The following is a 21731-nucleotide window of genomic DNA, read 5'->3' as shown; positions in this document are numbered from 1 at the left end:
ATTTTCCTGTTTCCAGTCTTACCCTCAAAACCTCCTTTGGAAAGTAGCTAGTACAATAGATGTCTGCCAGTCTTTGGATCCCTGCCTCCTGGGGAAGATGGTTGGTAGACATACTAATTCACCCTCTTTTAAATGGATAATATCTTTATCCATCAGATAAAGCCAGGAGCCAGCAAACAGAGCTGTAAACAGGGGAGTTTGAAAGGGGAGTTTGGGGGGAAGATTAAGAGCCAGGCAAAGGAACAGACAGGCTAGTGAAGGGGGTGTATGGTGTTCTGGTAGCGTTTTCATGCTTGTTGTTCGTGCTAAAGGAAATCGAGGCTCAGCAGATGTGAGTGAGTGTTTTGGTTTGGTTTATGTTTCCCAGACTAACAGGACTTAGGTGAGAAGGCTATGACAGACACAGAGGCAGCAGTGGTAGTGACCCAAGTAGTGGAAGACACAATGAAGATGACTGGATGAAGAAGCTCTGGCATTTACATGATCCTGGAGGGGGTACCTGAAAATAATTTCATCTGCATGAAGTGCTGCCTGATAGAGCTTTTCAAGGTTCCCTCCCCCCACTCTGAACTCTAGGGTACAGATGTGGGGACCTGCATGAAAACCTCCTAAGCTTACTTTCACCACCTTAGGTTAAAACTTCCCCAAGGTACAAATTAATTTTATCCTTTGTCCCTGGATCTCCACTGCCACCACCAAACTCTAACTGGGTTTACTGGGAAACATAGTTTGGACACGTCTTTCCCCCCAAAATCCTCCCAATCCTTGCACTCCACTTCCTGGGAAAGGTTTGGTAAAAATCCTCACCAATTTGCATAGGTGACCACAGACCCAAACCCTTGGATCTGAGAACAATGAAAAAGCATTCAGTTTTCTTACAAGAAGACTTTTAATAGAAGTAAAGAAATCCCCTCTGTAAAATCAGGATGGTAGATACCTTACAGGGTAATTAGATTCAAAACATAGAGAATCCCTCTAGGCAAAACCTTAAGTTACAAAAAGGACACACAGACAGGAATAGTCATTCTATTCAGCACAGTTCTTTTCTCAGCCATTTAAAGAAATCATAATCTAACACATACCTAGCCAGATTACTTACTGAAGTTCTAAGACTCCATTCCTCGTCTATCCCCGGCAAAAGCAGCATACAGACAGACACAGACCCTTTGTTTCTCTCCCTCCTCCCAGCTTTTGAAAGTATCTTGTCTCCTCATTGGTTATTTTGGTCAGGTGCCAGCGAGGTTACCTTTAGCTTCTTAACCCTTTACAGGTGAGAGGATTTTTCCTCTGCCCAGGAGGGATTTTAAAGGGGTTTACCCTTTCCTTTATATTTATGACAGAGCTGATGGAAGAGAAGATCCTAGTATTGGAGATGCGGGTGGAGACTCTGGTTGAGTTTAGAAGGGGGTTCGAGTGGATGATGGAGCAAAGACATGAGGAGGCTGAAGGGAAAAGCTCAGACTTTCAGATGGAAGCAGGACCGAAGAACTCTGAGGGGATACTGCTGGGTGAGGAAAGGACAGTGGAAGCATGTGACTAAGAGAACCAGGCAGAGGAAAAGACAGGGCAGTGAAGGAGAAATAGAGCTCAGGAACAGGTTTGGGGGGTTGGAAAATGAAGAAGGGGCTCAGCAGGTGGTCACTGAAGGTGAGAGGGCAAGGAAAAAGAGAAGAGCAGATAGTCCTATTGGAAGAGGGCAAGAGTCAATGGAGATAACAACACCAAATATGAGCCCCAGGAGGATATGGGATGGGTTGCAGAGGATTGCAAGGGACAATAGGAATTGAGAAGACTTGCAGCCAGAGGAAACAGGGGATATACTGGAGAATTGCACCATCTCCAGGAAAAGGCAGGTCTACGTGACTGGGGATTCCTTACTGAGAAGAATAGACAGGCCTGTAACAAGAGCTGATCCAGAGAACAGAAGGGTGTGCTGTCTGCCGGGTGCTAAGATACGGGATGTGGACCTGAGGCTGAAGAAGATCCTAAAGGGAGCGGGAAAGAATCCACTGATTATCCTTCATGTGGGAACAAATGATACTGCTAGATTCTCGCTGGAACGTATCAAGGGAGACTATGCCAGGCTGGGGAAGACACTAAAGGAAATCGAGGCTCAGGTGATCTTCAGAGGGATTCTGCCTCTTCCTAGAGAAGGGCAACAAAGGTGTGACAAGATTATAATGCTCAACAGATGGCTCAGGCAGTGGTGCTATAAGGAGGGCTTTGGGATGTCTGGCCACTGGGAAGCATTCATAGACAGAGGACTGTTCTCTCGGGATGGACTTCACCTGAGTAAGGAGGGAAATAGACTTCTAGGATGGAGGATGGCACAACTGATCAAGAGAGCTTTAAACTACGAATTCAGGGGAGATGGTTGGGAGATGTCCAGGTAATCTCCACACCAGTTATTCTCTTTGAGAGGGAAGAAAACAAAGAAAGAAAGGATACAGCTGTGGGTAGGAAAATGAACATAAGGCAGAAGGGCAGTATACATACCAATCTAATAGGTAATATTGGTGGTAGAATGTCTGTTGCCAATTGGGTAAAGAATGTGAGTGAAGCCAAACTGCAAAAATTAAGATGTTTGTACACTAATGCGAGGAACCTAGGTAATAAAATGGAGGAACTAGAGCTACTGGTGCAAGAAGTGAAACCAGATATTCTAGAGATAACAGAAACATGGTGGAATAGTCGTCATGACTGGACTACAGGTATTGAAGGGTATGTGCTGTTTAGGAAAGACAGAAATAAAGGCAAAGGTGGTGGAGTAGCATTGTATATCAATGATGAGGTAGACTGTAAAGAAATAAGAAGTGATGGAATGGATAAGACAGAATCCGTCTGGGCAAAAATCAAATTGGGGGAGAAAACTACTAGTTCCTCCCCTGGGATAGTGCTTGGGGTGTGCTATAGACTGCCAGGATCCGATGTGGATATGGATAGAGACCTCTTTAATGTTTTTAAAGAAGTAAATACTAATGGGAATTGTGTGACCATGGGAGACTTTAACTTCCCAGATATAGACTGGAGGACAAGTGCTAGTAATAATAATAGGGCTCAGATTTTCCTGGATGCGATAGCTGATTGATTCCTTCACCAAATAGTTGCTGGGCCGACAAGAAAGTATGCCATTTTAGTTTTGGTTTTGATGAGCAGCGAGCACCTCATAGAAGAAATGATTGTAGGGGAAAACCTTGGTTTGAGCGATCATGAGCTAATGCAGTTCAAACTAAATGGAAGGATATTTTCCCCCAGGGCAGAGATTGGCAGAGGCCCTGGGGGTTTTTTGCCTTCCTCTACAGCATGGGGCCCGGGTCACTTGCTGGAGGATTCTCTGCACCTTGAAGTCATTAAACCAGTTTTAAAGGAAAAACTTTTTCACTAAGAGGGTGGTGAAACACTGGAATGCGTTACCTAGGGAGGTGGTAGAATCTCCTTCCTTAGAGGTTTTTAAGGTCAGGCTTGACAAAGCCCTGGCTGGGATGATTTAACTGGGAATTGGTCCTGCTTCGAGCAGGGGGTTGGACTAGATGACCTTCTGGGGTCCCTTCCAACCCTGATATTCTATGATTCTATGATTTGAGGACTTCAGTAGCTCAGACATAAGTTAGGGGTTTGTTACAGGAGTTGGTGGGTGAGATTCTGTGGTCTGCGTTGTGCAGGAGGTCAGACTAGACAATCATAATGGTCCCTTCTGACCTTAAAGACTATGATTCTATGATAACATTTTGTCTTCTAGGTGGACTCCCTTCCACATTTTTTGTATGGGTTTTAAAAAGTTATTTACAGACTTCTGCTTTTACTATAATTTTTCTATATACTAAAACCATAATTGATTGTCAGGCAACATCTCTGTCCCATATAGACTTGTTATAAACAGTAAAGTACCTTTTACTCTATTATTCTGATCGGGTTTAATCATGTCTTGAATATGAAGCTGGTTTGGAATATTGGTTTGGTTTGACATTCAGCAGAATCTATATCTTTCTCTCTAGGCACTAGAAATAATTGTGTTTTGAGTCATAAATTGCAGCATCTTGGAGACATCTATAACCTGCATTTTAATTTCACTGAACACACATTTTTTTCCTCTAGGCACTAAGTAAGAAGGGTCATTGTGTTACTTAAATACCATTTCACAAATTTAGAGCATGTTTGTCTTTGGACTTTAACATGGATTTTCAGATGAGCTGTCAGAAGTGATCCATCACTGAAAAATCTGGCATTTTATAGATGTCTTTCAGGGTACGTGTTTGTCGTTTTCCTGGTCTGCGCTTGTCTTTTGTTGTTGTTGTTGTTTAAAGTACCACTGCCACACTCAGGAAGATGTTAGCAAAAACATACCCCCTTTCTCCGAAAAATCCCCTTCAAACAAACCCAGATTAAATCATCTCCTTTAGGGTTCCGTGTACTCTGACCATTGCTCAGCATAATGTCAGAGTGTAAGGAACCCAGTATGAAAAGGAGAGATTCCACTGAAAACTATCCTCCAAACCATCATTCAGAAGACAGACGGGAAATGCAGGAAGACTGCAACTCTGTTCCATGTGTAGTTACTCGAGGGTAAATAGATTTTAGTGTGCCTAGATTTGGCAATGGTTCTTTAACTGCTATTATAAATAAAGGTTGATTGCTTCTTGGACAGTTTGTAGGGAAGTGATGGCCTCACCAGTTAAGGTTGTGGATAGAGACTCAAGCCCCGTGTTCTGTTCAGGTTCCTGTGCTGCCCTCAGGGCTGTAGTATCTGAATGCCTTCCAGTCCTGCAGTAAGCAACGTGACTGACCTCAGTCACGTATGGTCCATTCTCTCCCCCAGCCTCTGCGCGGGGGAGAATTGTCTGTGCAGTGCTATATTTTGTTTTGGCAGAATTTTACTCTATGCCCACGCTGCTCTGTGTGTCTGTTGGTGAAGGCGGTTGGAAGAAGTGCCCTGCACACTTGGAGAGGAGGGTGGGGAAGTCTGGGATGGTCCTTAGCGTCTGTGGGAGTTATTCCACAGTCTCAGACTGGCCCCTGAGTCTTTATTTTAGACCAGGGGTGAGGAACCCGAGGGCCAAATGCGGCCCACTGCTTCATTTCATCTGGCCCATGGTAAGTCTCCTCGCTGCGGGCCAGAAGATTTGACCCTCAGCTACCCCGCAATGGGGCTGGAGCCGCAAACACGCAGCTCGCCCCGCTGCAGGGGGAAGCTGGGATTGCCAGGCTGTTAAAAGTCCAGTTGGCTCTGTGCAGCTCCCGGAAGCCACCATCATGTCCCTGTGGCCCCTAGGAGCAAGGGTGATCAGGGAAGCTCCGCTCGCTGCCCCTGCCCCCAGTGCTGGCTCCATAGCTCCCATTGGCCGGGAACCACAGCTAATGGGAGCTGCGAGGATGGCGCCTATGGGTGTGGGCAGTGCGCGCCGTGCAGAATCCCCTGGCCCCTCCTCCTAGGAGCAGGACATGGCAGCTGCTTCTGGGAGCAGCGCGGAGCCAGGGCAGGCAGGGCCTTAGCCCTACCGTGCCACTGACCAGGAGCTGCCTGAGATAAGCGCCGCCCGACTAGAGCCCACACCCTGAACCTCCTGCCCCAGGTTGAAACGCCCTCCTACACACTAACTCCCTCCCAGACACTGCACCCCCACCCGCATCTCAACCCCCTGCCCCAGCCCTGAGCCCCATCCTGCACCCAAACTCTCTCCAAGAGCCCACACCACAAACCTCCTTCTGCACCCCAACCTCCTGCCCCAGACCGGATCCCCCTCTTGCACCCCAACCTCCTGTCTGAGCCCCACCCCAGATCCCACACCCCCAGCCAGACCCCTCACCCCCTCCCACACCCCAACCCCCTGACCCAGCCCAGAGCCCCCTCCTTCACCCTGAACCCCTCATTTCTGGCCCCATCCCAGAGCCTAGGGGAAGGCCTGAGCCTCTGCGCCCCCCACGGGGCTGTGTGGCCCGTGACTGATTTTTTCTGTGGGTCAGTGGCCCCTGATAGAAAAAAGGTTCCCCACTCCTGTTTTAGACCTACCTGGCCAGTCTCGGGGCTTCCCAGCCCAAGCCATACTCAGGCAAGGTCTGCAGGTTGTATAGCCCAGTTGCCAAACAAGCCTCACTTCTCCAGGCTCTGCTGGACCTGCGTGAAGCACTGTAATGGAAGCAGGATAGTGGAGTTTCTTCCTCAGCATAGGACATGGTGCTGTCAGTGTAGAGAGTTCCCCCTGGGTACCCCAAAGAGCTGGTACAGCCCATCACAAAATCCAGCAGTTATTCCACTCTAGGTGATGACATTAACTGTTGTGCCAGCTAACAGGGCTCACAGCATGGCCAACCTCTGTGTTGTTTGTTGTTGGCACATTAGAGTTGAACTTAAACTTGACGTGTGTGTTTTTAAGGACGGAGGTGGCAGGGGTAGGGGTTGTGTTCTCTGTGGGGCCTGTGGAGCCGTGAGAGAGTTGGCATATATTCTCTTAGTGGGAGGTGGGGGGGGGGCAAGGGTGTATTACCAGAATGGGCTTGTAGAGAGGTGGGCAGTGTGGTCCTATTCTGGGGAAGTGAGGTGAGGTCATATTCTCTGGTTGGTGCATAATGAGGTATGGGTGGGGTTGTAGTCTCTGGTTGATGCACAGGGTGGTAGACAGCGGGGCTGCTGCATAGTGAGATGGGGTGGGGGCAGTGCATAAGGAAGTAGGGGGTTAGAAAGGGGGCAGATTCATATTCTCTGGTTCATGCACAGGGAGATAAGTGGCGGGGTTAAACTCTCTGGTTGGTGCATAGGGGGGTTGGGGGTGGGATTGTATTCTGTGGTTGGTGCATAGGGAGGTGGGGGCAGGGTCATATTCTCTGGTTGGTGCATAAGAAGGTAGCGGGCGGGATCGTATTCTCTGGTTGGTGTATAGGGAGGTAGGGGGCGGGATCATATTCTCTGGTTGGTGCATTAGGAGGTTGGGAGGTAGTTTATCTTTGAAAACTCATGGCGATCAGGGGAGGTCCTGGGGACGACTGGAAAAAGGCTAATGTAGTGCCCATCTTTAAAAAAGGGAAGAAGAAGGATCCTGGGAACTACAGGCCAGTCAGCCTCACCTCAGTCCCTGGAAAAATCATGGAGCAGGTCCTCAAGGAATCAATTCTGAAGCACTTAGAGGAGAGGAAAGTGATCAGGAACAGTCAGCATGGATTCACCAAGGGCAAGTCATGCCTGACTAATCTAATTGCCTTCTATGACAAGATAACTGGCTCTGTGGATGAGGAGACAGCGGTGGACGTGTTGTCCCTTGACTTTAGCAAAGCTTTTGACATGGTCTCCCACAGTATTCTTGCCAGCAAGTTAAAGAAGTACGGGCTGGATGAATGGACTATAAGGTGGATAGAAAGTTGGCTAGATTGTCGGGCTCAGCGGGTAGTGATCAATGGCTCCATGTCTAGTTGGCAGCCGGTATCAAGTGGAGTGCCCCAAGGGTCGGTCCTGGGGCCGGTTTTGTTCAATATCTTCATAAATGATCTGGAGGATGGTGTGGATTGCACCCTCAGCAAGTTTGCAGATGACACTAAACTTGGAGGAGAGGTAAATACGCTGGAGGGTAGGGATAGGATACAGAGGGCCCTAGACAAATTGGAGGATTGGGCCAAAAGAAATCTGATGAGGTTCAACAAGGACAAGTGCAGAGTCCTGCACTTAGGACGGAAGAACCAATGCACCGCTACAGACTAGGGACCGAATGGCTAGGCAGCAGTTCTGCAGAGAAGGACCTAGGGATTACAGTGGACGAGAAGCTGGATATGAGTCAACAGTGTGCCCTTGTTGCCAAGAAGGCCAATGGCATTTTGGGATGTATACATAGGAGCATTGCCAGCAGATCGAGGGATGTGATCGTTGCCCTCTATTCAACATTGGTGAGGCCTCATCTGGAGTACTGTGTCCAGTTTTGGGCCTCACGCTACAGGAAGGATGTGGAAAAATTGGAAAATGTCTAGCGGAGGGCAACAAAAATGATTAGGGGACTGGGACACGTGACTTATGAGGAGAGGCTGAGAGAACTGGACACCAACAAGATGATATGACCCCGCCCCCTCATAGAATAAAGGATATCACAGGCAGAGAGCTTAGAGGAGTGAATGTAAATACCAAAGATCAATGGTTGTTGACAGTGGTGCCCTCCTGAGTGATGCCCAGCATTGTACCAAACCCATTGGTGCATGTTGTGGGAGCTGACGCCACTTCTCTGTGATAAAAAATTGCCAATAAAGTTAAATGGTAGAGTGTACAAAATTGTAACTCGACCCATCGTAATGTATGGAACAGAGACTAGACCAGACACAAAAAAATAAATCAGTACCACGGGAATGAAGATGTTGAGGGGGTCAAATGGTTGGACGCTCAGTGATAGCGAACCAGAAGAAATTGTGAGGGGCCCAATGTGGGTTGCCCTAATTGAAGACATGTTGAGAGAGAGTAGGCTACCAGCGGAGACCTGAGAGTTATATTGGTAGGATGACCCTTGCAATGATCATGGATGGAAGATGACCAAGGATGTCATAAATATAAAGGGAAGGGTAACCAATTTTCTGTATACAGTGCTATAAAATCCCTCCTGGCCAGAGGCAACATCCTGGTACCTGTAAAGGGTTAAGAAGCTCAGCTAACCTGGCTGGCACCTGACCCAAAGGACCAATAAGGGGACAAGATACTTTCAAATCTGGAGGCGGGGGGGAACAAAGGGTTTGTCTGTCTGTGTGATGCTTTTGCCTGGAACAGATCAGAAATGCAAGCCTTACAACTCCTGTTAAGTTAGTAAAAGTAATCTAGCTAGAAAATGTGTTAGATTTTCTTTTGTTTAATGGCTGGTAAAATAAGCTGTGCTGGAGGGAATGTATATTCCTGTTCTTGTGTCTTTTTGTAACTTAAGGTTTTGCCTAGAGGGATTCTCTATGTTTTGAATCTGATTACCCTGTAAGGTATTTACCATCCTGATTTTACAGAGGTGTTTCTTTTACTTTTCTTTAATTAAAATTCTTCTTTTAAGATCCTGATTGCTTTTTCATTGTTCTTAACATCCAAGGGTTTGGGTCTGTGTTCACCTATGCAAATTGGTGAGGATTTTTATCAAGCCTTCCCCAGGAAAGGGGGTTTAGGGCTTGGGGGGATATTTTAGAGGGGAAGACATCTCCAAGTGGGTCTTTCCCTGTTCTTTATTTAACATGCTTGGTGGTGGCAGCATAGGGTTCAAGGACAAGGCAAAGTTTGTACCTTGGGGAAGTTTTTAACCTAAGCTGGTAAGAATAAGCTTAGGGGGTCTTTCATGCAGGTCCCCACATCTGTACCCTAGAGTTCAGAGTGTAGAAGGAACCTTGACAAAGGGTCAAGTCAAAGACTAGCACATGGACTGGATATTAGCAGACGTTAAAGAGACCAATTTGCAGGACAGTCAGGTGTACAATTATGAGTTTTGTAAGAAAGCTATACAATTTGCTGCTCCTGAATAGGGAAGTGGCAAGAAAGAGTAACCAATATACTGTCTGTAGTGTAGACGTGACCTCAGTCCTTGTTCATTAAATAGACTATTCTGCTGCCTTTAATATAAACCTTCCTGATTTCCTATGATTTGCACTAATATAGGTTTTCTTCTTGCTTTATGTTAAACCATGCTAATTAGAAAATGTCACCTCTGTATGTAGAACATCTCTGGATAAACCTAAACCAAGTCACTAGTTGGTTCAGATTAACCTTCTAGATCTGGAGAGTTTAATCGGTTAGTCACATATTAAAGAGAGATTTTCACTTTGGAGGAAAGAAATTTTAAAAGGACATTTTTGCAAATGCTTTATTTTTTCTGTGCTCCCTTTGCTCTGATTGGATAGCTCCATTGGAATACACACTTTTGTCCCTTCCCAGCATTCTCTTTTCACTTGTTCCTGCAGTGATGAGTCATAATTGCATTGGGCATGTAGAAATGATCAGATTATTTGTTGGACATAAATTAGCAGATGAATCTGGCCTTTATTTAGATTTATGAATCATTTGTGTGATAATTTGATCCCAGCGAACGCACTTGTTGTTTGTGAGTATTTGCTGCATCATTAAATGGAATCACAATTATCTTGTCGTTTGTTCATGTGATCTGTTTGCTGTGATTGGTTGTTATGAATGAAGAGTAAACTGCTCTCTGATTGGAGGACTGGAGCTTTTGAAATTGGAAAACTCTGAATAGTGAGTAGCAAATGTTACATTTTCCAGTACTGATGTTTAGATGAATACTCATCACTGCTAAAAATATATTATGTTTTGGGGGTTTACAAATGTTTTCAAGAATAAGCCAGCAGCCAGATGAGTCCGCATGGGCACAGTGTTGCCAAGTCTCATGATTTTGTTGTGAGTCTTATGGTATTTGGTGGGGGGAAGGGGGAGAGGATAGAGTCCCAACTGCTGAAATCTTGTGATTTTGTAAGAATCTTGGCTTTTTTTTCACAGTGTGTTTTTGGCCCTCATGGCTGCAAATAAGCTCTTAAAGCCGTGACCTCTAAATATTCCAGCCCCAGAAGGCAAATAGAACCCGATATTTATTACGTTTTTAATCTTGTGATTTTTTAAGCCTATCTTGTGATGTTTGGGGACTTGATTCATGGTTTTTGATTCTTGGGGCTGGCAATGCTGCAAACCTCAAATAATATGTTTCCCACAAGGGACAGTGGAGCAAACTTGCCATGCTTCCTAGTGAAAATATTTGAGTGTGGCTTCCTGTTATTTCTCTATTGACATTACAAGCAACTGCATGCAAATCATTGTGTCCACCCCAAGATCTAAATGGAAAAGGGGTGATAAGTGAGCTGTAGACTAAACCACTGATTAAACAAAGATGGGGGAAATCTTGAAAACTTCCTGTGACTGGAGGAAGTCATCCCCTTGTTATTGCTGTGGCCTTAAATGATAGGATTAAAAGTGTGTTACATCTTTGTGTCGATATAGAGTGTGTTGAGACAGCAGAGCTTTAATTCTGTTGTGTTCATTGGCAAAGGAGCTGTGTGTGTGAACGGGTCCCAGACGTGCGATGTTTGGCTTAGCTTGAATGAATCCTTGTTGAGTAAGAATCCAGCAGAAAGCTGGCTCAGGGCCAAGAAACAACTGTCATGTGCAGACCGCCAAGTGTTGAATGCAGAACAGTTCTCTTTGCTTTCAAAGAGAATTAGTCTAGCCTGCCAAATTCTCCACTCTCCAACAGTAGCGTGTCTGCCTTGAAAGGTCTTTTATTTCTGAGTCATGGGGGGGGGGGGGTGGGGAGATGGAAAGAAACAACAAGAAGCATGTTAAATGAAAGCATGTATTTCACAGGCTGTAGGATAAGGGGGAAGCTGGCAGCTAGATTCACCTGAGTCCTCTTGGAGTAAACGGGGTTCCAACACAGGCATTTGTATTCTTTTGCGCTTAGGGCAAGCGGGTCCACTTCTAAATGTGCAGTAGTGAAAGCCCAGCAGCATCTGGCTGTGCTGCTGTGACATCTTGGATGAAACGGGACTTACATTATAGTTCAACATGTACTGAATCTTTGCAAGTGTATCTATTTCTTAGAGCGCTGACATGGTGTGAGTCAGAGGAACTATTTCCAAAAACATTTGTTCATTCCTTTAAAACGCTGTTTGTTCTCACCCTACTCCTTTTTTTCCCCCTGTAAAGAGGAACACACTTAACATACTAAATTATTAAACCAGATTAGATCTGGTTTCAGCTGTTTCCTCTGGAGCTCTGCCACACTTACATTTTTCATGTCTCTGCAGCCGCGGTTGGGTTGGGAAGAGGTGTGTTACATGGAGCTCTCTCTTTTCTCTCTCTCGAAGGTGTTTACAAAATATGGGAAATGTTACATGTTTAACTCAGGAGAAGAAGGGCGGCCCCTGCTTACCACGGTCAAAGGTGGGACAGGCAATGGATTGGAGATCATGCTGGACATACAGCAGGATGAATATTTACCAATATGGGGAGAAACAGGTAAGACCCAATGTTCACTTTTTTTCTCTCTCTATCTGAGGATGTGCCTTGGTTGCAAACACGCTGTAGTAGTTTTGACATGTTCTGTGGGAAGCCGGTTCTCCCGAGCTAAGCTTAAACTTAAAAGTTCTTGAGCTCTGCAGGGAACTTGCAGCCTTTGCAAAAACAGGTCAAGTTTCAAAGTTAGCTTGACCACCTCAAACTCAAGGACACAAGCGAGTGAAGTGGTTCTTGATGAAGACGAGGCTGCCAGCCTGGAAGCATTCCCCACCTGCTTGGTCATCTCCAAACTGCTCCATTACCCCGTAATCACAGCTACATTTCAAAGCCAGCTCATGTGTTTGACCTCTGCATCAGGTTCCGGGTGACTACAGTGGGATTTTAGAATCTAAATTAGACATCTTGACAAGGGGAAGAGCTGGCTGTGAATCCATGTCACCTTCCTGATGGATACCCAGAATTCTCCAGGTGGTCCCCACACTCACATTCTTTTAAAAATTCTGGGTATCATGGCACTGACTTATTTGCCGCCTTGACTTACTTGGGCGAAGCCTCACAGTGCTACGCGATTCAATTACTATACAAATCCAGGGCGGCACTCTCTTCAGCCTTAATTTGGTGAGCTGAGATTGTAGACTAAGACTATCCAAGAACTAAGGACCATCCCAAACCACATCACATTCCCCCACTAGAAGTGCAAGGTACATTTTTTGACCTGCTGTCTCTAACATAAACCCATAGCAACATGTATATTAAACACACACACACACACTCTCTCTCTGTCTTCCAAAACAAGACACTCCACTCCACATGCTTCTCCCTCTGGGGAGAGGATGAGAGAACAAAATACACCTTCCTATGTATTTGTACAGCACCTGATACAATGAGGCCTGATTGGCCCCTCTGGACACTACCAAGATATAAATATTAATTGTGGTGATTAACTGTTGCTGTTCCCATGGAAACACTGAACTTGGATCTCAGCAGGTAATTGAAGAAGTTGATGATTTCCAGACATTGGCATTAAATGTATTTGGAATTAAATCGACGCTGCATAGTGGGATCTAGCAAAGCTTTCCGTTTCCTATGGAGAGCTTTGCCATTGCCAGAGAGCTTCTGCCATACACGCAGAACGTAGTAATGAACTTAAAACCCCAGAAGCTTGAGTCTTTGCCGCTCCCGATGCTTCGGTTATTATTGTAGTCTGTTGTAAGTAGTAGTATGGTAGTGCATAAAGGCAAACCAAGAAGGGTTGTGAGTGAACCAGCAGAGTGAACAAAGTGGTGGTGGCAGCAGATGGCATGTTAGTTCCATAGTTGTTTTTTCTTTTTGGGAAGCTGGAGAGGGTGGGGGCTTAGTTAGGAGATGATCAGTTAACTGGAAAGAAAAGTGAATGGAAGGAGGTGAGGGGGGCAGGACAGTGGGGAAGAGGGTAAGGGGCAAGTGTGTATTGTAGTTCTCTCTTGCCAGCAGATGGAGATGTTTCCAGCAGTGCCATCCCCTCAATATCCGGGGCTTTGTGGACAAAGCTGGTGGAGAGATCAGTACCCTTTCCAGCTGAGAAAAAAATATTTCAAAACTCCAGAGAAACCCTTCTAGGACTGGGGCACCTTGCTTGTGTGCTGACCCCTGCTGCTCTCACAGCACTTGGGCTGTCTGCCTTCCCATCTGCTGGGCTTTAAAGGAAGGGGAGAGTCCCAGCTCTGGAGGGGCAGAGGGAGATGCCAAGGGAATGAGCTCTGGGCCCAGGCAGCCTGCTTTGGCCAGGGAGACAGCCTTTTGGGTGTGTTTGAATTAAGTAACCGTGCCCTGAGGGAAGGGTGTGAAAGAGACATGGGCATGGCTTCCTGGGGAAGTGAGGGATCTCACTGGCTATCGTACCCCGTTGCCCCTCTTTTTTCTGACCCCGGGCCTGGATCTGTCTCGCCGCCCCAGCAAGCTGAAGACTCAAGTCTGCTGTTCACAGGTACAGCTATGCAGCAGCCAGGTTGTCATGTGCAGCTCGTGTAGATGTATCCGAGCTAGCTCGCTGGCTAGATATAGCGGTGAGGACGCAATGGTGCGTTCGTCAGCCTGGGCTGCACAAGCCGGCCTGACCCCCCCCGGGTATGTACCAGTGTCGCTGCCCTTCCCTGCCTTCTCCTGCCCTTGCCTGCCATGGTCACCCCCAGCCTGTCACAGCCTCCGAGCGCCCTTCAGTTAAATCCCACAACCTCTGCAAACCCCACTAAAACCAAATCCTTTTCAGGTATCAGGCTCTGTGGGCTCCCAGGGGGCTCTGGCCCGGGATGGGCTGCTACAGGCATCTGTAATTTTCAGCATCCCCAGACCAGGCAGGGGGAGCAGCTGCTGTGCAATCTGGATGGAGATGGGCTTCCTGTAAGCAGAGTGAGAGGGCCTGTATGGGCTAAGTAGGCTGCTGTCCTTCCTGCAGGGAACTCCCATCAGAGACAGTGTTAAGTCAACTGAGCTCCCCCACTGGGTGTGTCTCTCTCTGCAAAGAGGCTAAGTCCATAAGTGGGTCAAGAAGCAGCTAAATGTGTGTTGCTGGGGCTGGGAAGGGGAAAAAAGCTGCTTCTGGCTACCCCATTAGACGGGGCTGGCTGGAGCCTTAGCCCTGGTTTATGCTACAAACATCTGTCAGTATAACTACGTGGCTGACGGGTGTGGAAAATCCACGCCCCTGCGCAATGAGGTTACACTGACCAAACTCCTGGTGTAGACAGCGCTCCGGCGACAGGAGGGCTTCTCCCACTGACCTTGCTCCTGCCTCTCGGGGAGGTGGAGAACCTAAACCAAAGGGTGCGCTTCTCCCATCAGCATAGGTTGCATCTTCACTAACCGCCAGAGCAATGCCACTGCACCAGTGCCGTAGGTCTAGACAAGCCCTCAGCCGAGCAGCTCAGCTGCTTTAATCAGCCGCTTGCTAACCCTACAAAGAAAGGCTTGACTGTTTTTCCTAGTTGTCCGCTCCAGTGAGATGCGGTGGGGACGGCTCCTTTGTATTATGTAAATCTTCCAGCCCCTTCCCAACAGAACCAGCTGCGCACTCTCCAAACTCACAGCACAAGTGTCAGGAGGCTGCAGGACTGAGCCGGGCCTGCTTTCCAGGACGTGACACCAGGCCTGGCTTTCCCTCCACTCCACATTCTGCCATCTGGTTCTCTCCATCTCCTTCCAGAGGCTGGGACAGACGGGCCCATCAGTGCTCTTCAGAGAGTCCCCAGCACATGACTCAGTCCAAGTAATTCCTCAAATGAATGCCGTGAGACAGCTTACAACCCTCAGATGCACACGTGTGACTCCTGGCTCTGTGGGGCTGGGGGTATGTAACTTACTGAGCCGTGTGTGGGGCAGGCAGGGTTGCCAGCCCTCCAGGATTGTCCTGGAGTCTCCAGGAATTAAAGAATGAATGAAATCTCCAGGAATTCATCCAACCAAAGTTGGCAGCCCTAGGGACAGACCTCACCGATCCACCAAGGATGTGAGTCTGTTACAGTCTTTTCTGCGTGTGCTGACATGCTCCTGAGGTCCCTGGTTCAGCCCCAGGTATTGGCTGATGGTGATTGTCACATAAATAAGAATTTGTCTGCAGTTCAGACAGCTGTGGGCCTAAAATACTCATGCTGCACGTTGTTGGTCCACAGGAGGTCTGGCTCAGGAGGGCAGAATTTGGCCTTGTGATTTTTACCACCCTAAAACTCCAGAGTGTCAGTGCTGCCTTTATCCTTTAGTGCAGTCTCCTGGGTGTTTCGCTCTCAGCCAGGAGTTAGCGATGCTGTAGTGTGTTTTCCCCTCCTCTTGCCTCATGAAAAGATTTGGCACTTGCACTTGGAAGCTGGAACCTGCTGCTGGCTCAGTGCCTCTGGATTTCTGCATTTTGAAGCTTTTCTTTGCAAAGCCAGTAGTCAAGGCGCAGAAGGAAAATATTGGTCCCTGCCTGGGGATAACGCTGCTCTGAGGGCTCCAGACGCCATGTCACAGCTTCGCCTGCTTTGTAAAACAAAAGATTATTTAATTGTGATTGACCTGGCAAACAAAATGAAGCATGTGGACAGTCTCAAAAGGGCTTTGCTGAACACCCGTTAATATCTTTGGAAGCTGAAATACCTTGGCTAACGAGTCACTTGTGTCAGAAAAACATACCTTTGGTTTCAGTCTTGTCCGTAACCGTAAGATCATTATGGGGACACACTGTTAAATCCACATACAGTGAGCTCCTTATTCCATAATAGAAAGTGGACACGGTTTTGCTTCATTATGGATTTTCCAGTGACAGGAATAGGCATATGGAACATGCCCAGATTGTCATGAAATGAAGCAGTATGGACAGTCCCTACCATTAAAAAATCACGAGTCAGGCCCCTGGCCTCCCCCTCCCTCCCCCCCTCCACCCCTGAGGTCACAAGATTGGCTTAAAAATCATGCACTTTTTAAAAACAATACTGTAACCAAGTTAGTTTGCTGGCCAGGTCTGTGTGTGGCACCTCCACTGAGCAGACATGGCAAACCCGCAAAAAAAATGCAGAAATTGGGCTTGTTTTTGGCTTAATTGTCTTGTGAGTTGCTTGTTGGCTATTTTTTTGGCTTGTCGCTTGGCTGGCTTGTAGCTTGTTGTAACTTGTTGCTTCTTCTTCTTCTTTTTTTTTTGATTGGCTCCCAGCAAGCAGGGGCAAGGGGCAAGGGATGGAGAGAGTCAGGGGTGCACAGCTGGCCCCCCACAGTCCCAGACTGCTTGCCAGGGGGATCTAGTCACATAGAGTGTTGGGTTTCTTAGGGATTTGCTTGTTTCGACCTTGTTTTGAAACAGGATCAGCTTGATTTTTGGCCAAAGACTGAATGTAGTGGGTCATTGGCAAACCACTGTAGAAACTGACAACCTTCAATTGGTGTGGGATTTTATCGTGGACTCTGATTAGGGGGCACTGGTTGGGACTGATTGTCTGATGCGGTCTGGAGCGAACCTTAATGTGAGAGATAAGCCTGCACTTTGACTGGAAAAGGCATTGCTGTAATTTGCTGGCATGATGCCATTGGGACAGGTCAGGTAGCTCTGTGAGAGGACGTTCTAATCCCCTCAAAGATAGACGGGGTAATTCCAGGCCAGGTAACAGGTATAGCAAGTAATGACAGACCAGACTGCGTTGTGGAGCCAGCTGGTGGGAGCCTGGGAAAGCATGATGTGCTTCAGAAAAGGGAGTTAGGTGGGTCTGGGTAGCTAATTTAGCAACAGACTCTCCGATTCTAAAGCACAGCACTAAATGAGAGGGGTTTCCCTTTGTTCTAGAGAGGAGGGGAGAATAAATGAGAACACCGAGAAATGAAGCTCTGCCCCACCTATCAAAATGGGCCCAGATAGACGCCCAGACACTCTCCAGCAGATTTTGACACACAGGTTTATGGAAATGCAGATGTGACATCTTGCATTCCAGCTAGAATTGAGATGGATGTGGCTGTAGAGACTCCTTCTTGCTGCCACGCACCTACTTGATTCCCGAGAGGGATGACGTAGTGGGTCAGGTGAAATCTGAGCAAGACAGAGAGATCCTGTCTTACTGCAAAACAAAATGGGCCTGTTAACTATCTGGCTAATTCCACATGGTTCAAACAATAGACCAGGGGAACCCATCGTTGCTTTGTGTTCTTGCTGCAGATTTTGCAAGTACTACATCTAATGAGATAGGAGACATCTTGACGTAGAGAAGCTCCCAGCCAGGGATTAGCCAAGCTGTACTCATTGCGATGGAGAGCCGCTGTAATCTGCATTGACTGGGCTGCCAGGAAGTTGTTAGGTTCCACCGCAGCAAAGCATGCCTGGCTATACCAATGGCATTTCCTTCCAAAGGGAGGTAGTGGGATCCCGGGTTGGCATGGAGCTTGTGTTTACATAGGTTGTTCTGTTGATTAGAAGTAAGGATGTGTCTTTTTCACAAGGGAGAGCAGTGTCACCAAGTCAGGGGACTGGCTGGGTGTGTGTGTGTAGCACATCCACAGACAGAACCTAAAGGGTGTGGCTGCTCCAGGAGGAGATGATCCAGATTCAGGAATTAACCCTGACAGGAAGATCAGAGGGGGAGCATTTCCTGCCTGGCAGAAAGTTAATGGGCTTGGAGTCATCAGCATCAGCTGCCTCTGCACCTTCTTAGAGTATTCAATGCAAGTCCTGCACTTACTGAGCTTGTGCCTGTGTTGTCATTCCAAGGGCTCTGCCTGCAGGTGCTAACCCCCCAAAGAAGGAGACCATAAGGCCATGCAACAATAAATCTAGAATTGTTTTTATTTGGCTTCTGTATTTTGCACCTTTTGGGATTTTCCAGCATTTATCTATAATCATGAGGACCAGAAACTTACTTGTTTAAAAAAACCTGAAAGCTGTGATTCCGAGCTATTCATATGACTCCAGGCTTAAAGAAAAGCACACAATACCGTGAGAAATTTACAAGAATTGACAACACTGCCTGAAGGTAAAATTGGATTGAGGCACTAAAGTGAGGGGGAAATCCCTTTCCTAAGAACTTTAGAGGAACCAGTGGACACCGAGTAACCTAGCAGGAAGTCACAACTGATTGGGGGGGAATCTTTCCTGTATGTGCAAACAAATGATTGCAAAATACCGTCTGTGATCATTTTATTTTGCTTTGTCATGGACGTGACAGAAATCCAATCATATATATGAAAAGAGACTCTAAATGATGGCGTGAGTATTTGATTGGAAAAGGAATCTATTCCTGGTTAATTTTACTGCATTGGCCTGTTGCCGTTCAATATCGACCTTACACCAACAGCGCAAGTAAGAAATCATTCTGACCACAGTGTTGTAAATAAGAAACACAGCCCAAGAGAAGCGTGTGTTTTGAGAGCTCATTCTTTATCTTTCCCTGTTTGCTGTAGACGATGTTGATCAGGTGGTTCCGCTTGGTTTACACACGGATCTCTGGCATTTCAGGTGTGCGTTTGCAGAGATGGATCTGATTAGAACATGATTTCCACCCCTTGAAACTTTTAATGTCAGACTCTGAGTGCCGTGGCGAGCTGGAGGTGGTAAGGGGGATAATTCTGGATCAGCCGCCAGCCTCGAAATTCAGAGCATTTCCATGGGCACTTTCATTTTCTTGCCCTCAAGGATTTTGCCCTAGGCGAGGTAGAATTAAAACTGTGTGTGTGTGCTGTGGAGATGTGTATGAGATGCGGTCAGTGCTGCTGTGGAACGTACTGTCGCTAAATATTCCATAGCAATAATGTCAACATTTAGCATTGAGCTCAGAGCTAAGGCTGACTTGCCCTCTTGTTCCTAAGTATCCTAAGACATGTGGTCTTGGTCTTTCTATCCATGCAGCCCCTGTGCTCAACACACACATGCTATGGGACCATCAACTCCTAACCACTCCTAACCTCCTAACCAGGTGCACTGGCTATTCACTTGGAATTTACTTTGGCATATCAGTGTAATTAGTGGGTGTTCTTAATAAATTCAGGCATCTTTGATTACTGAATTCAGGGTGTAGTATCACAGGGCCATCACGAAAGAATGACTATCCGTTTACACCAGTGTTAATTTGACTGGCTTCATTACCTTCACCGGAGTTACTCCAGATGGGCACCAGTGTAATTGACAGCAAAATGTGGCCCTCTGGTGTTCACTGTGGAGGTTCAGGGACAAAATAACATCTGGCTTGTGCTCCAGTATGATTCATACACTGCCGAGTTACAAGCAGTGCAGTGACCACGTGTATTTGTAAATATGAAATGTCAGGGGAGCTGACATAGGCAAAGAACCACTGATCTGGAGCAGCATGTCTCAAAAAGGGATCAGCAACAGGTGTCCTGTTGTGGTTCAGACCTTCAGACTGTCATGATTGACCCGTTTGCCAGAAGGCTGGGATGATTTAGTTGGGGATTGGTCCTGCTTTGAGCAGGGGGTTGGACTAGATGCCCTCCTGAGGTCCCTTCCAACCCTGATATTCTATGATATTCTGTGATTCTAAGGAGGAAATTAATAAAGCCAGATGCTCCGTGAAGTACACTAGGGACTTAGTTATTGCTATTTATTATACACAGAAGGTGGTCAGATACTATGGTGACGGGTGGCAGAATAATTCTTGATGCTATGTCTACGCTGCATACCTTACCACTGCACAGCTGTGCCGCTGAAAGGTGTCCCGTGTAGATGCTCTTTGCCGGCAGGAGAGAGCTCTCCTGGTGGCAAAATAAAACCACCCCCCAATGAGTGGTGGTAGTTTTGTCAAAGGGATAGCATCTCCTGCTAACAAAGCACCGTCCACACTGGCGCTTTTCATCGGTAAAACTTTTGTCGATCAAGGAGGTATTTTTTTCACTGACAAAAGTGCAGTGTAGACATAGCCTGAGATAGGTGGGCAGATAGATGTATGTGGGGATAGGTGGATGGATGGAAGATGTGTATGGGGATAAATGAATGGATGGACATGTATGGGAGTAGATAGATCATACCTTCTCCTCCCTACCATAATTAGAGCATCACAAATTTAGTGATCACTGTGGCCAGTGGCAATGAAGGCTGTCCAGTAGTTCCGATCTCCCCAAGTCCATCCCACAGCTTATAAGTCGAGCACATGGGGCAGTGCCAATCAATGCTTTGCCTGTGGCAGTGAACAACTAGCTGCAAATGGCAGGGTTTTCCCAGGGCATGGGGATGGGAGCTGACCTGGACTGTAGAGAGAATTTTGACAATGGACTGAAATCTAAAAAGTGAAATAGATTTGTGTCATTTCTCTGTTGGCTCTCATGCTTTAGCATAGGTGGACTTAGGCCATGTCTACATTACGGGAGCTACACTCCTGTTCACTGTATCTGTGTCATCCTAACCATTCAGTGTAGACCAAACCAGAAACACTCCTCAACTTCAGGAGTTATTGCTTCCCATTCTTTGCCAATCTTTCATATCAATTTTTTTTCACGGAGAAACAACATGTTTTGTCATTACATTTATTTATTTGCATAAAGAAACAAATGAAAAATACAAAAAGGTGAATGACTTAAAGCTTGTTTATGATACCAAATAATGCACACTTCACAGGCTAGCCAATACAATTAGGCAGTTATGCAACTTTACAACAAAGCTGCAAGCCCAGACAATACAAAATCAGACAATATTACACAAACACAGCATGTTAGGGCAGGGGTAACAATGGTAATTGAGAAAAAGACATACACAAATAGGCCAAGAAAAAAAGGAAGAAGGGGACTGGGGGACAGGGAGAGGTCAGGTGGAATGTATCATGAAACGGGTCTAAATTTCCCCAAATTTGTTTAATTGCGCTGTACATCGATAAGCTATTCTTTCTTTCACTGCTAACTCAGACAACTCGAATGAGAGAGAATAAATAAATCACACTACTAAAGGCATTGGGGACTGTTACATACTAGGGGAGGGACTCCCATGGGATTTTGGCAACAATTGCATTTCTTTTTGCTTTCATTTATCCTCTGATTGCTGGGGCACCAAGGAATTAATTTTCCAGTTGTTATAGAACATTTTCTGTGTACAAGCGGTGGTGATAGAATGTAGATGTGAGAGGACAGATGAGAGAGCTGAGAAGTCACAGAAAGTGATCACAAACAGAACTGGTGGTGTAAAAAGGAAAATTGGTGGGGACCAATGTCAACTGAATAGGGCCATAGGAAATGTGCTTTTTACGGAATGCTCCATCCTCCCTGTTGAGGGTAAGGGCCCAGCTAAGGCGACGCATATCCTGGATGAAGGAAAAAAATGGACACTGTGTAGAATCAAGCACGT

At 46.6% G+C, this 21731-nt stretch overlaps 1 protein-coding gene across 3 annotated transcripts in view; it reads left to right on the top strand.

The window, feature by feature from the left end:
* The window catches only part of ASIC2 (acid sensing ion channel subunit 2), a 1299235-nt gene that overhangs the window by 1052278 nt on the left and 225226 nt on the right, over positions 1–21731 (top strand). For all 3 annotated transcript variants that reach the window (XM_074940542.1, XM_074940540.1, XM_074940541.1), the window contains exon 2: positions 11806–11956. In XM_074940542.1, the coding sequence (XP_074796643.1) occupies positions 11806–11956 (151 nt within the window). The remainder of the gene's footprint in view (positions 1–11805; positions 11957–21731) is intronic.

Source organism: Natator depressus, chromosome 27 (assembly GCF_965152275.1).
Source record: "Natator depressus isolate rNatDep1 chromosome 27, rNatDep2.hap1, whole genome shotgun sequence".
Lineage (NCBI taxonomy): Eukaryota > Metazoa > Chordata > Testudines > Cheloniidae > Natator > Natator depressus.
The sequence above is the reverse complement of the archived record's forward strand: the minus strand, read 5'-3'. Positions and strand labels throughout refer to the sequence as shown.